At 51.9% G+C, this 15,272-nt stretch overlaps 1 protein-coding gene across 2 annotated transcripts in view; it reads left to right on the forward strand.

Annotated features, from left to right (window-relative positions):
• Nucleotides 1-15,272, forward strand: part of SGSM3 (small G protein signaling modulator 3) — a 34,058-nt gene that overhangs the window by 16,955 nt on the left and 1,831 nt on the right. For both annotated transcript variants that reach the window (XM_005207432.5, NM_001076545.1), the window contains 16 exon segments: nt 8,695-8,806; nt 9,301-9,386; nt 9,753-9,819; nt 11,062-11,258; nt 11,331-11,438; nt 11,973-12,116; nt 12,333-12,528; nt 12,775-12,920; nt 13,152-13,376; nt 13,782-13,836; nt 13,989-14,116; nt 14,212-14,367; nt 14,494-14,548; nt 14,727-14,776; nt 14,938-15,090; nt 15,201-15,271. In XM_005207432.5, coding sequence (XP_005207489.1) covers nt 8,800-8,806; nt 9,301-9,386; nt 9,753-9,819; nt 11,062-11,258; nt 11,331-11,438; nt 11,973-12,116; nt 12,333-12,528; nt 12,775-12,920; nt 13,152-13,376; nt 13,782-13,836; nt 13,989-14,116; nt 14,212-14,367; nt 14,494-14,548; nt 14,727-14,776; nt 14,938-15,090; nt 15,201-15,271 — 1,844 coding nt within the window. In that variant the 5' untranslated portion in view covers nt 8,695-8,799.

Below are 15,272 nucleotides of genomic sequence, written 5' to 3' on the forward strand. Positions count from 1 at the left end.
CCTTTTCACACAGGTTTTTGTGTAAACAAAAGTTTCATTTCCCTTAGATAAACATACCTAGGAATGGGTTTGTTGGGTTATATGGTTAAGTATATGTCTAACTTTATAAGAATCTGCCAAACACTCTTCCAAAATTTTGCATTCCCACCAGCAATGAGTGAGAACACTGGTTGTTCTGAATCCTCATCAGCACTTGATGTTGTCAGGTGGTGGTGGCGGTTTGCTTTTTAATTTAGCTATGTAATGTGTGTGTGGTATAATCTCATTGTGGTTTTAATTTGCCTTCCTTAATGACTCATGGGTGTTGTGTATCTTTCTGGATGTTTGTCATCTTTGTATCTTTGGTAATGCTCCTGTTCAAATCTTTTGCCCATTTTCTTTTTTAAATTGGATTGTTTGTTTCTAGCTTACTGAGTTTTGAGAATTCCTTATACTCTGGTTACATGTTCTTTATCAAATGTGTGATATGGACATAGTTTCTACCATGTGTGGCTTCTGATAATCTAATTTAATCAAATGTTTTCTTTTATATATCATGCTTTTAGTGTAATAGCTAAGAAATCTTTGCATAACCAAGATCACAAACATTTTCTCCTGTTCTAGAAATTTTTTGGCTGCACTGAGTCTTCGTAGCTGTGTGTGGACTTTCTGTAGTTGCGGCACACAGGCGTCTCTTGTTGCAGACCGTGGGCTCTGGGTGCACAGGCTTCAACAGCTGTGGCGCACAAGATTAATTGCTCCATGACATGTGGGATCATCTCCGACCAGGGGTTGATGTGTCTCTTGCATTGGCAGGCGGATTCTCAACTGCCGGACTGCTTAGGGAAGTCCATTCTTTTAGAAGTTTTGTAGTGATTTTTCTAGGCCCATTTGTTGACAAGACTGTCCTTTCCCCATTGAATTGCATTTGTATTTTTGTTGAAAAGTAATTACTTTCCTAGGGCTGCCATAATAAAGTATCACAACCTGAGTGACTTAGAACAACTGTAATATTGTCTCAGTTTTGGAGGCCAGGAATCTGAAATCAAGGTGTCAGCAAGGCCATGCTCACTCTGAAACCTGTAGGGCAGGATCCTTCCTTGTTTCTTCCAGCTTCTAGTAACCCCAGGTGTCCTTTGGCTTATTGCACCATAATTCCAGTCTGTGCTCCACATGGTGTTCTTCCATCTCTTCATATCATCTCTCTCATATCTGTGCCCAAATTCCCCCTTTTTAAAAGACATCAGATATAATGGATTAGGGCTCACCTTAATGAGGTCATCTTAAGTTGGTTAAATCAGCAAAGACCCATTCTCCAAATAAGGTCATATTCTGAGGTACCGAGGAATGGAACTTCAACATACCTTTTTATGGGGGACACAAATCAATTCAAAGCTTTAATTGACCACGTGTATGGGTATGCTGCTGGATCACCTCTTCTGTTCCATTGATCTGTGTGTCTTTCCTTTTGCCAGTGTCACCCAGTACTGCATGTGTTGGGTTGGCCAAAAAGTTCATTCAGGTTTTTCCATGATGTAGTATGGACAAATTTGAATGAACTTTCTGATCAACCCAATAGTTTTATGGTAAGTATTGAAATCAGGCAGTGTGAATTCTCCAACTTTCTGCTTTTCCAAATTATTGATATTTTGAGTATTTTTATTCTTTTACCTATCCATTTAGCTTTTAAAATCAGTTTGTCAGTTTTAGCAAAATATCCTACTGGGACTTTGATTGGCATTACGTTGAATCTTTTCGTGTTCACAATCGTAGGGGGACAGCATTCAGGCATTTATCTTTAAGTATGATATTAACTGTAGGATTTTTGTAGATGCCTTTTATTAGGATAAGAAAGTTTCCTCTATTTCTAGATCGCTGAGAGTTTTTATCATGAATGGATGTTGACTTCTGTGAAATGTTTCTTCTGCATCTATTGAGATAATCATATAGTTTTTCTTCTTCAGTCTGTTGATATACTGAATTACATTGATTTTTAAATATTAAACAACTTATCTTGCATTCCCAAGATAAAGTCTACTTGGTCATGATAGTATTAATTTTATGCATTGTAGAACTTACTGGCAGAAGTTGTTCAGGATATTCTCTTATTACCCTGTTAATGCCTACAGGGCCTATAGTAGTGTATCTTCTTCCATTCCTGATAATACTGGTAATCTGTGTCTTGTTTTCCTGTTCAGTCTGATCAGTTTGATTTTATTGATGTCAGAGGAACAGATTTTGGTTTCATTGATTTTTCTCTCTCTTTTTGGTTTTCTATTGTACTGATTTTTGTGGTTATCTTTATTGTTTGTCTTTTTCTTCTGCATACTTTGGACTCAAGTTACCAATAAATTCAACAACTTGGATAATAGTCAAATTCCTTGAAAGTACACAAACCATCAAAGCTCACTCAAGAGAAATAGATAATCGGAATAGCCTTATCCCTATTAAAAAATTGTAATTGAAAATTTTTCCATGAAGGAAACTCCAGGCACCAGAGACTTGATTGGTGATTTTATTTCAACATTTGAGGAAGAAATAATGCCAGTTTCTACACAATCTTTTCCTTAAAATGGAGGAGGAGAGACTAATTCCGAATCATTCTGTAAAGCAGATACCATCCTGATAGCAAACCCAAGAAAGGTGTTACTAGGAAAGAAAACTACAATCAAGCCTTCTTTATGAACATAGATGAAAAGTTCTTAAAATTTAAGTGAATTTCTGAAAAGGAAAATATAATCACAATGACTCAGTAGGGTGAGCTTCAGGTATTATTCCTCACATTCCTTGCAGGTGGCTCTCTTTCCAACCTTGGGTAGCTCACACACGCGCACACGCACGCACACACACACCCACACACCCACACCCACACACACACCCACACCCACCCACCCACCCCCCGCCCCCGCCACTGAAGATTTGAGGGTGTTGTCCGCAGATTTCTGGAGTTCTCTCTGCAGGTCTCTGGTCTACATATTCAGGCTGCTTTGGTGGCTTTTAGCTCTCAGCAGCTCCTCGGCCCTCCTGGGTGCCCAGTCCTGACTGCAGACTCTCTCCAGGTGGTCACAGGGCTCAGCTCAATTGTTCTCTCTCTCTCCGGCTTCACTGTCCTGTGCGGCCTGTCGTCCAGTGTTTAGAAGCCATAGTTTCGTGTATCTTTCTGGCTTTTTAGCTGTTCAGGTTGGGAAAGTAAATCCAATTCCTTATAGCTCCATCTCGGCCAGAAGCAGAAGTCCGTAACTGGAATATGAAATGATTATATCACATTTTACAGTGTCAATATACCCAGATCTTATTAATTCCTATAATATTTGACATATAAATTGTTCTCATGTTTTTGTTGTATAGATGATGCTGAAGTAGACCTTTTCATGCACATACTTTTTCGCTTCTATTGAATTATTTCCTTAAGATAAGTTTCCAGGAGAATATTACTGGATCAAAAGGTAATTTTAAGAATTGCATTTACGTGTTTTAATCTGCTTCCATTATATTCTTTACTATTCAAAAGTTTCTGCCTCTTAGTACCCCTGTGACAACAGCAGGGCCACCAGTGACCTGGCTGCTTCAGCCAGCTCCCAGATGGCTGCTTTCTGGAAGGTTCCCATAGCAACCGGAAGCTGGAAAAACCTGCCTGCCCAGATTAGTGATGTCACTTCCAGCTCCTGTTGGGAACTCAGGGATTCGGGGGCAGTTAGTGAGAGAAATGGCCTATATATATAATTTTCAGAGAGTCTTTAAAATATATCCAGAGTCTGGCCTGTTCTCACTGTTCCCACAATAGCAAAGCCAACATCATTCCTACCACGTCACCACCCCCTGCCCTGCAGTCTTCTCTGCACAGCAGCCAGAGAGAACTTTTAAGTCCTGAGTCAGATTGGGGCTCACCGCTGCTTAGAGCCGGTAGGAGAATGAGACCCGGCTGTCTGTGCGCTGAAGGCCCCCTGAGCCGGCTGCCCCTGCAGCTGCCGCCACCTGCCACGCCCCTCCCTGCTGCGCCTGCCGCCTGGACCCTCCTGCCACAGGAGCCACAGGACTTGGTCTCCCACTGCCTTTTGTTTGGGTCTTTGCTTGGATGTCACCTAATCCTCAGAGAACTTTTCCTGATCACGTTAGCTACATGGCCCCTTTCTCCTGACACTTCTGTACCTTTTCCCTCAGAGGACTGTAGGTAGCACCGTCTGACAGCTGTTTCTGTGTTCGCTGAGTCTCTGTTGGGATGTAATTGTGGGGACTTGCGTTTTTCATTTTTGCATCTCGGCCCTGATAGCCATGCTTGTCTCTTGGCGGCGCTCAGTAACTGCTGAGTGACTGAACCAACAAGGGGCAAGCCAAGGTCGGGAAAGGGAGCTGCATGCTGAGAACAGCCTTCCCAGCCCGCTCCATCCTCCACAGCAGCACCCGCTTCCTCCGCACGTCCTCGGCCCTTCTGGAGGAAACAGCCAGGTCACTGCCTCTGAGGTGCTGGTGAGGTGCCGGGAGCCGGCATATTGCATACTGAGTGCACATTGCATATTGAGTGCAGCACTTTCCACAGCATCATCTTTCAGGATCTGGAATAGCTCAACTGAAATTCTATCACTGCTGGGAGCCAGTGTGAGGAACTCTGCCCATGACAAAGGTCATGAGGAAGGAGGCTCGGCATACGCAAAGGTGGGATCGAGCTTCAGGGGTCCCCCTGGAAATTCTCGAGCATTTACACCCGAAACCAGAGTCTGCCTACTTTCTGCTTTGTGCTTTCACCTACACCTCTGACTTTACGGGGGGGCTGTCCCCCACTACCTCTCTGAAAAAAGAGTTAGCTTACAGCTCCAGTTAATAATTCCTGGGTGTGACAGTGTTTCAACCTACAAACTCCTTTGGAAATCCTCTAGCCTGCCTGAATAGGTTTTTCCGGCCACATGTGATTGTTCAGAGCCTCCCAACTGTGAGAGGCAGGAGATGTTCTAAACTGTCTAAACACAGATTCCTTTGAGTAGTTAGAAGATTGATTAGAAATTGTATTGGTGAAGGGATTTTCACTTGTTGAGCCAATGTTTGCTGCTAGTTTCCATATCCCTTACCTGCTGTGTCCCTGGCAGTGTATTGATTAATATAGTTGGTGTAAGTAGTAGCTTTAATGTTTGTAACCTGGGACCCTTGAGTTAATTCTTTTTCTTGTTATAGCCCACCACACCTTTGCTCTGTAGGAATGCAACTTTATCTAATGCTTTTGGAGGGTGGCTCCTGACCAATCACCTTTAGAGAAAAATAAGTTTTCTGAAGAAAGGGTCTTAAAATGTTAACAGGCCTCCGGGCCAGAAGATGATGCAAATCACCTAAGCTTTTGCATATGATAAGTTTGCAGGAAGAAAGCCTGGCTTGCTGCATGACTCTACCCCTTCCCCCATTATCCTCTATGCATAACTTAAGGTATAAAAACTACTTTGGAAAATAAAGTGTGGGCCTTGTTCACCGAAACTTGGTCTCACCATGTCGTTCTTTCTCTTACCTTCTGGCTGAATTATTCAGCCTCTTTTCTCCACTGAATTTCCTCACTGAGCTATCCTTATTCTATTACTCTTTATATCCTTAATTAACGTTTAATTAAGCAATTGTTTCCTGATCTTCGCCTACGCCGTCCCCGCTTCGAATTCCCTGGATCCACCGGGTCTGGACCCCGGCAGTGAGGAGTGTTTCTGATGATCTCAACTGGCATGTGTTACACTGAACCATAGGAAGTTGTTGTTTTTTGAGGTTGTAATGGATGGTTTTCAGCAGTTGCCATACGGCCTTTAGTAACCTCAGTGTCGAGGGTCCAGTAATTAACAGTAACCTTTCGGAAGTTAGGAGAAGGACTGCTTATCGCCCGATGCTTCCTGAGCATTCGCTGTGTGTCAGGGCAGTAGGGCCCTTTGTGTTCTCAGGCCATCCTCATAACCACTTTAGGATGTAGGTAGGTACTGTTATTCTATCCAGTCTGTGGAGAAGAAAACTGAGATTCGAACAAGTGATGTGAATGTGCCCAAGCTTATAAGCGGGGAGCCGCAGAGCTGGGGTGTGAATGCACACCTGTCTGACCAGAGAGGTCTTCACTTGATCCGCAGCACCGTCTGGCCCTGCACGAAGGTGGCAGAGGATGAGCTGGAAAGCCGCACTCTCCTAAGGCTGATGCCACAGCAGCGTGCTCGCCCAGGGCTCCGGGCCGCAGCGGCATGGCCGAGCTCGGGGGTTCTTCCCCAGCACTGCCGAGCTGGTGGCTGACCGACAGCCTCTCCGCAGGTGCCATGCTGGGGACGGTTATCAGGGTCCGTTTGGGAGACTGCACGTGGGTCTCCTCTCAGCTTGTTTCTCATGTGTGAGGACTGGAGATGATCTGCATCAAAATATGCTCTGAGGATGCATGCTGACATGATTTTAAGAATTTCTTGCTTTAATGTAAAAATACTTGCTCCATCCATCACAGAATTCTGATTCAAACCAGGCCCCGCATACCTGTCACACTGAAGGAAGACATTACGTCTTCCTCTTGCAAAGCAGACAGACAGGTCTAGGGCGGCTGGCCCATTAGGGAAGTGGGTTCTGCCATCTGTTTCTCAGCAGGACTTGTCTGGAAGCAGGAGGGCTGCCTCCCAGGTGGCCCTCATGATGAGCATTTAGTTCATACATGGCCCAGTTAGGTTGTGTCTGGGCAGGAGGAGAGGCTGGTGACCCAGCTGAACTGCCCTTGGGACAAGCTGATTAGTTTTGGCCCCAGATTTGCAAGTGTGTCTTTAAAGAGAGCTAAGATGTTTTTCACGTGCCTAATTTTCAACGTATGCTGGAGTAAAGGGTCCATAGGCTGATGTTTTCTCAGAGCGCCCTCGATGGTTCTCTGACTTTCCTTTTTGTTTCTTTCTCACTCAGCTGACCCTTCACGTGTACCCAGAACCCTGTGCAGACAGCAGGGAGGAGGTGGAGCCAGCAGCTGTCACCTTCACGCGCCTGTCACCTGAGAATGGCGGAAGGGTGTTTAGGGCTGGGCGGGTGTGGTTCCAAAACCCAGAGGGCACTTGTCCTAAAAGATTTCAGCCACGGCCCCATGGTTATCTTCCGTTTATGTTACCTTCCATTCGTTTCATGGTTAGAAGTGAAAGGCTTCATTCAGAAAAAGGCTGAGAAGCTGCATTTCTGTTGAGGCTGAAGTAGGTGATGACAGGTTCTTTCTAGTTCTAAAGGGAGCAGGTTAGAAAGTGAGAGGAAGCCCTGAGTGCTGATGCCTCGATTGATTATTTATTGTTTTAAAATTGAGATACAAATCACATGCTACAAAGTTTACTACTTTTAAAGTGGATAATTTAGTGGTTTGAATATTTCTTGCTGTTTTGTGGCTAATCACCACTCTCCAATTCCAGACCAGTTTTCACCTCCACAGATAGATATCCCGCACGCATCCTTCCCCTGCCTTCTGCCTTCCCCTCTCCTCCAGCCCCTGGCAGTCACTAATCTACTTTCTGTAACTGGGGATTTGCTTCTGCTGGACATTTCTTTTAAATAGAATCATACCAATATTCATCCTCTTGTGACTGGCTTCTTTAACTGAGCATACTGTTTTGAAGATTCCCCTATGGTATAGCATCATTAGCACTTCATTCCTTTTTACAGCTGAATGATATTCCGTTGTATGGATATTCTGTGCGTTCCATATACCCCTGCACCAGTTCTTGGACACACGGGTTGTTTCTGCATTTTGGCTCGAATGCGTCATTCTGCTGTAAACCTCCGTGTACAGTTGTCTGTGTGGATACTTGTTTTAACTTCTGTGGGTAAATAACTAGGAGTGGAATTCTGGGGTCATATGGTAACCCTACATCTCACCTTTTGAGGAGCGTCAGAGTGCTTTCCACAGCAGCTCCGCCATCTGACGTTCCCACCAGCAGCAGATGAGGCTTCTAGTTTCGCCACATCCTCACCAGCACTAATCATTGCCTTTTTGATTACAGCCGTCCTCGTGGCTGTGACGTGGTCTCTCACTGTGGTTCTGATGTGCATTTTCCTGGTGACTAATGATGTTGAACATCTTTGTACATGCTCACTGGCTACTTAACATCTGTTCTTTGGAGAAATGTCTTTTCAGATCTTAAGCCTGTTTTTAAAAATTGGGCTATTTGTCTTTTTAATGTTGGGTCACTTTTTTACGAGGACAAAAAGAGAAAGGCAAGGGTTTAAACAATAACAGGAGATTTAGTTAGATTGCAACTTCATAGTTTTCCAGCCGTGAGGTGCTGGAAAGTGTGGTGGATGAAGTGGAAACGCCAGAGTCAGGTGAGTGGAGGTACTGACTCAGACGTGTTCTAAGTGATTCCTCAAAAATTCTGGCTCGGAGGAACCTATTCACGGAAGTTTCGGCGGTGTCTGGTTTTTGTTTTCTGTTTTAGGAATGTTTGCTTGAGCGTAGAGCATCAGGACATCTGTCTGTGTGGTCCTCTCCAGCCTTAGGAGTGCAGGGACTGAGCAGGCTCTCCTCTTGGCCCGCAGAGCTGTTGAGAACAAGTTTCATAGCTTCTTCACAGTGTTTTCCTCTTGGACGAAATGTTGAGAACAGTAGACTTTTTCTTTCAAGTGAGACTTTTCTTTCCCTGTCAAACATTTACCTTGCCACCGCCCTGGACCAGTGTATCAGCCTACGCACAGAAAGGACCCCCTGCAGAGGGGCTGCGGTGGATGACTTTCCCCTTTGCACTCCTGCCCAAGCAGATGTTTCTGGACCAGATGACACTTGAGGAGCCTCCCAGCTCTGAGACACTAGGCTAGGAAACCCTAGTCTGGATCTGCAGAAGATTCTCCTGTCCTCTCTGCACAATGTCAGGTGGGAGGCAGGGGCCTGGCTTGGAAATGGGGTGACAGGCCCTCCAGGGGGAAGGGAGTCTTACCCAAGAGGATCTTCCTGGTGGGAGGGAAGCCGGCTTGTTTCCCATGGACCTTTGAGGGTCACGTGGACTGTCCAGGTCAGAGGTGGAGGAAGGAGGAAGTCTTCTGACAGGTCTCTGGGAGGGTTACTGCCACTGTCTCCTCAGTTTCCCCGAGTCCCTGTCCCCCTCTCCCTGCAGTCCTCATACGCAGGTGGAAGGAGAGCCGGGGAGGGGGTCCGGTTCCGTCTGGAGCACACCGCTGGTCTCCTGTAACTGCCTCCAAAAGTTGCACGTTGCTAGCTTTCTCCCTTCCCCCGTCCATCCCACTCTGGATGGTCCAGTCCTTTAATGGTGGGGGGTGGGGGTAGAGGAGGGATGTCTCAACTTGAATTTCCCCCCTGAATACTCTGCATTATGTTTATCTCCTATTCCTGGTCTTCCCTGCTTTTAGGAAGTCACGTACCTTCTGCCAATGGCCCCTTCTCAGCCCTGACTCCGAGTATGTGGCCCCAGGAGATCCTGGCCAAGTACGCGCAGGTACAGCAGGCTCAGCAGCTCTGCCCCACGCTGGGGCGCCCGGGGGGCCACCACCTGCTGCAGGTGTCCTGGGAGGGGAGCCGCTCCCCTGTATTCACATGGGGCCCCCGAGACAGCTTCTTAGCTCCACATCCTCTGTGAATCAACCATTAGGTTGGAGAAAAAGTATGACCTCTGCTCTCGGTATTATGGGGACACGAAAACACATAAAATGTGTTTCTTGACCTTATTATCTTTGACCTCTGAGGAAAATGCGGGGAGAATTCGAGAGGGTCGTTGGCCCCGTAGCTGAGAGATGACCACAGGAGGCTTCAGGGGAGGCTGGGAGGAGCGCAGCGGTGCTGACCTTCCTGCCCCCGGCTCTAGGAGGAGGCCACCGTGGAGCAGCCAGAGTTCCGCTATGATGAGTTCGGGTTCCGCGTGGACAAGGAAGGTGAGACTGAGCCCCTCGGGGGTAACCTGCCCCCGTCCTTGTTGGGGAGCACCAGCTCTGTGGCCGATGACACTATGGTGGCCTCGGGCTCTGGATGTTTCGCCCCGATGTTCTAGAATCATGGACAAAGCCACATCTGATGCTGATGCTATTACAAGTATATGGAGTTCTCCAGGATATTTTTGGTTTTGGAGGGGGGTGAGGTTCCTGTTTTTCTTTTCTTTGCTACTCTGCACAGCTTGTGGATTCTTAGTTCCCCAACCAGGGATTGAACTCAGGCCCTTGGCAATGAAAGTGCTCAGTCCTAGCCACTGGACCACCAGGAATTCCCCGTTTTTGTTTTTAAGATTAATTTTATTGATCGTAATATGATAATAAAAGCAATAATGTTCATTATAAAGAATTTTAAAAATACATCAATATGTAAAGATTAAAACAATCCGTAATCCTACAACCTGCAGATAACTGCTGACATTTCAGTGTGTTTTTCTCCTGGCTTTGTGAGTATCCGTCTGTACCTTTCATAACTAAGATGGTATCATATACATGTTTTTATATTGTTCTTATATCTCTTCACCTTATTCCATGAGCATTTTGTCTGTCAGTTAAGATATTCTTTAAAGAATATTTTCTGTGACTGTGTACTGACCCATCGCAACGGGCTGGTCATTGTGTATCTGTGACCGGTCTTCTGTAAGTGAACCCCAGGCTATCCCCACTGCTTGCTGCTGTCGGTCGCCACATGGGCGCTTGGGAGGCCGTCTGCCAGAACCCAGGGTGGCCTGCCACCAACCAGATAACTGACTGAGACCCAGCCGTCTGCAGGTCACGCACATTTCCAGTTCTGCTGAGTCTTCGTTGTTGTCTGGTTCATAGGCAGGTATTTGTGAGTTAAAAGCTGCGCCTGAGAGGAACACGGAACTTTCTAGTATGATGGGAGTATTCTGTATCCTGACGGGGACAGTGTTTAGATGTTTATTGATCCTCGACAAAGACAAGGCCAGCAGGATTTTCAGGCCAGAAGGGTGAACACCTAGGGAGCAGGGACAGTGGGCTCATGGGTCTGGTTTGGGGGAGACAGTGAAGAGTGCAGATTTGCTGTTCAGGGTGCCAGGGAAGTGCCAGGGAAGTGACTGGAAAGAGTACCCTGGGTTTCAGCAGCGAGCTCTTGGCAGTGGACCCCGAGCCTGGCCCTCTGCGCTCAGAGCACAGACAGTGAGGTCGCTGTCCCCCTCCCCACAGACGCAGATGGCATCCCCTATTCCGGCCAGCTGCTGGAGGACCCGCCCCAGAGGCTGCGCTGGCAGGCCCACCTGGAGTTCACCCACAACCACGACGTGGGGGACCTCACCTGGGACAAGATTGCTGTCTCCCTGCCACGCTCGGAGAAGCTCCGCTCCCTGGTGCTGGCCGGGGTCCCCCACAGCATGAGGCCACAGGTGAGGCGGGGGCCCACGGAGGCCATGGGCACTGGGGCCCCACGGGGACTGAGTGCCGTGCCCCCTCCTCAGCTGTGGATGCGGCTGTCTGGGGCCCTGCAGAAGAAGAGGAACTCCGAACTGTCCTACCGAGAGATTGTGAAGAACAGCTCCAATGATGAGACCATTGCTGCCAAGCAGGTGAGGCCCTGTGGTGGGGGGCAAAGAGTCGGGGGAGGCCCCTCAGGGTTGGCCCAGGAGAGCTCGGCGGCCAGGAGGCAGCCCTGGGTAGTCCTTTCACCCCGACACCTGTGCCTGGAGCCAGCTTCTCCCGTGGTTGCTCTAGGGGTTGGGGGAATAGTCAGAAAGGTCACCATACCTGGTGCATATTAGGGTCCCCTGGAGACTTTAAATGTAGGTTTCCAGGCTTCTTTCCAGAGATTCTCATTCCATAGCTCTGGCTCAAGCCCCAGGCTTCTGTAGTTTTGTTGAGAAGATCCCCGTGAACCACGTGGCCTCAGCTGCACACCAGCTGGGCTCTCATCCCCAAGGGAGGAGGGTTAACTTTGACCCAGAGCCTGAGGACCCCCTCTTCCTGGGAGAGAAGCCAACCTGAGGTTTGCCCCACACAGGGGTCCCTGGCCTCCTCCCCGGGGGTCTCGGTGTCGGGGGTGCGGAGGCTGTGCCGCTGCAGCTGCGCCTCATGGGCTCTTGTTGTGGGCGGGCTGCCGGCAGATCGAGAAGGACCTGCTCCGCACCATGCCCAGCAATGCCTGCTTCGCCCACGTGAGCGGCGTCGGGGTGCCCCGCCTGCGCAGGGTGCTCCGAGCGCTGGCCTGGCTCTACCCGGAGATCGGCTACTGCCAGGGCACGGGCATGGTGAGCACAGCCCGGGGTGACCCACCTCATCACTGGGGTGGGAGGCGGGAAGGAGAGAGTGGCGGGGGCGTTGGGAGGAGGGAGAGGGCCACCAGGTGCCTGAGGCGGGCACATGGTCTGTGGCGTGACGCCCACAGAGGCCACCTTACTCTGATGGGTCCCCCCGACAGTGTGTGGAGACCCGGGTAGATGCCCCTCGTCCCCCTGCCCTGCCAGGTGGCTGCCTGCCTCCTGCTCTTCCTGGAGGAGGATGACGCCTTCTGGATGATGTGCGCCATCATCGAGGACCTGCTCCCCGCCTCCTACTTCAGCACCACCCTGCTGGGCGTGCAGACGGACCAGCGTGTCCTGCGGCACCTCATCGTCCAGTACTTGCCTCGCCTGGACAGGCTGCTCCAGGAGCACGACATTGGTGAGGGCCCGACCCGCCTCTGCTCTGGATCCCGGGGTCCCAGCTTGGGCTTAGGTTCTGCAGGTCTGAGGCCTTGGGACGTGGCCGAGCACGGCACCTGGCAGCTCGGGAGGGAGAAGGGGGCGTGCCCCCCTGCGCAGCTCTCTTGCTCTCTGCCACCCCGCCTCCTCCACGGCTCGCGGGCCTGGGGACACCCCGTTCTGGCGGCCGTGCGCCCACCACCCCTGCCCCGCCATGTGTCCGCAGAGCTGTCGCTCATCACGCTGCACTGGTTCCTCACGGCCTTCGCCAGCGTGGTGCACATCCGCCTGCTGCTGCGACTCTGGGACCTGTTTTTCTACGAGGGCTCCCTGGTGCTGTTCCAGGCCACGTTGGGCATGCTGCGCCTCAAGGTGACAGCCCAGCCCCGGCGTCAGAGGTGGCTTCTTGGCAGCCCCGCAGGGCTGGCCCTCCACCTCCCCGGTCCAGGTCGCGGCCTCCTGCGGCCTGTGCACCGGCCCATCCGGGGAGCGGGGGTGTCTCTCAGGGGCAGGGCCTCCTTGTGCTCAGCTTGACCGTGCAGGGAAGTCTCCCTGGTGGCTCGGGTCCGCCAGGCGGTGACGCCCGCCCTTTGCCCGGCCCAGGAGGACGAGCTGATCCAGTCGGAGAACTCGGCCTCCATCTTCAACACGCTGTCAGACATCCCGTCACAGCTGGAGGACGCGGACCTGCTGCTGGCGGAGGCCATGCGGCTGGCGGGCTCGCTCACTGCCGTGGCCGTGGAGACCCAGCGCCGCAAGCACCTGGCCTACCTCCTGGCCGACCAGGGCCAGCTCCTGGGCGCCCCTGCCACCACCGGCCTCTCTCAGGTGGGCGTGGGAGGGAGGAGGCCACGCTCACCTCTGCCCCTCAGCTCCCAGGGCCCAGCCTGGCCGGACCGCCGCTGTGGAGGGACCACCGCTTTGGCCTTGGCACGTCTCTGCCAAGAGCTACCCTCTTTGGGCATAGGATAGACCCAGGCTTGATCTGACCCTCAGAGCTGGCGTCAGAGGCCACGTCAGAGAAGGCAGCGTGAGTGAGATGCTGGCCGGGCCTCCTCCTGTCCTGGGGTGCCATCTGGGTGCTGGGTGCCCAGCCCCGCTGACCTGACTTCGTGCCCACAGGTGGTCTGGGTGCTGGATGCCCAGCCCTGCTGACCTGACTTCGTGCCCACAGGTGGTCTGGGTGCTGGGTGCCCGGTGCCCAGCCTCGCTGACCTGACTTCGTGCCCACAGGTGGTCCGCCGCAGGACTCAGCGGAGGAAGTCTGGCATCACATCACTGCTCTTCGGTGAGAGCTCCATGCTTGTGGCCAGGTGCTGGGCTGGGCTCTGAAAGTGGGGTGATGGGGGTGATCAGACTCACACCCCACGTGGACTCTGCGCTTCCCTGGAGTCGGGATGGGGCACGGCCACAGCTGCCATTGGTCTCTGGGCCTCGCAGGGGAGGATGACCTAGAGGCAATGAAGGCCAAGAACATCAAGCAGACGGAGCTGGTGGCTGACCTTCGGGAAGCCATCTTGCGTGTGGCCCGCCACTTCCAGTGCACGGACCCCAAGAACTGCAATGTGGTGAGTCTTGGGGCCCAGCCCTGGGTGCAGGGCTTGACCGGGGCCTCGCTGCCCTGGCCCTGGCCTGAGCAGTGGCCTTTCTGCCGCCCTGGCAGGAGCTGACCCCGGACTACAGCATGGAGAGCCACCAGCGGGACCACGAGAGCTACGTGGCCTGCTCTCGGGGCCACCCGCGCCGAGCCAAGGCCCTGCTGGACTTCGAGCGCCATGACGACGACGAGCTGGGCTTCCGCAAGAACGACATCATCACGGTGAGTGGGGAGTGGGCGCCTTCCCTTGGCAGCGGGTGGGGTGGCCAAGCCCTCGCCTGGCCAGAGCTCTGACCCAGGACAAAGCCGGGCAGCCGGAGCCGAGCTTCCCACACTTTTCCTTGGCAGATCGTCTCTCAGAAGGACGAGCACTGCTGGGTGGGCGAGCTGAACGGCCTGAGAGGTGAGGCCTCCGTCTGGTCCGTGTCGTGCCGGGCCGGCGGGAGGGCGGGCCAGGCCGTGAAGCTGCGGCGGCTTTGGGTTTGCTCAGTGTCTCTGTCGCCTGTGTCCTCAGCCCCGTGGCGGGTGGGAGACCTCAGGATGCAGAGCTGCACGCCTCACAGGCTCTGCTTCTCCCCCAGGCTGGTTTCCAGCCAAGTTCGTGGAAGTCCTGGATGAGCGGAGCAAGGAGGTGAGCGCGCACGCGAGGTGGGCCTGTCCCCGGGGGCCGTGCCCCTTCTACCCCAAGGCTGGCGCCCTCGTGGCCCCAGGCTGTCCCCCTGGGCGTGTGGAGCGCTTGTGAGGATGAGGAGGGGCTGGCTGGGGCCCTCAGACCCCGTCCTCCCCCCTCAGTACTCCATCGCGGGGGACGATGCTGTGACGGAGGGGGTCACAGACCTCGTGCGAGGGACCCTCTGCCCGGCCCTCAAGGCCCTGTTGGAACACGGACTGAAGAAGCCTTCGCTGCTCGGGGGTGCCTGCCACCCCTGGCTGTTCATCGAGGAGGTGAGTGTCCGGACCCCGTGGAGTTGGTGGGGAGGTGACCTGCTCAGCTGGACTCTGTGGCTCTGACCTGGTATCTACCCGCGGGTCGCTGACACTCACTGTGCCCCCAGGCAGCGGGCCGGGAGGTCGAGAGAGACTTCGACTCCGTGTACTCGCGCCTGGTGCTGTGCAAGACGTACAGG

This window comes from Bos taurus, chromosome 5 (genome assembly GCF_002263795.3).
Source record: "Bos taurus isolate L1 Dominette 01449 registration number 42190680 breed Hereford chromosome 5, ARS-UCD2.0, whole genome shotgun sequence".
NCBI lineage: Eukaryota > Metazoa > Chordata > Mammalia > Artiodactyla > Bovidae > Bos > Bos taurus.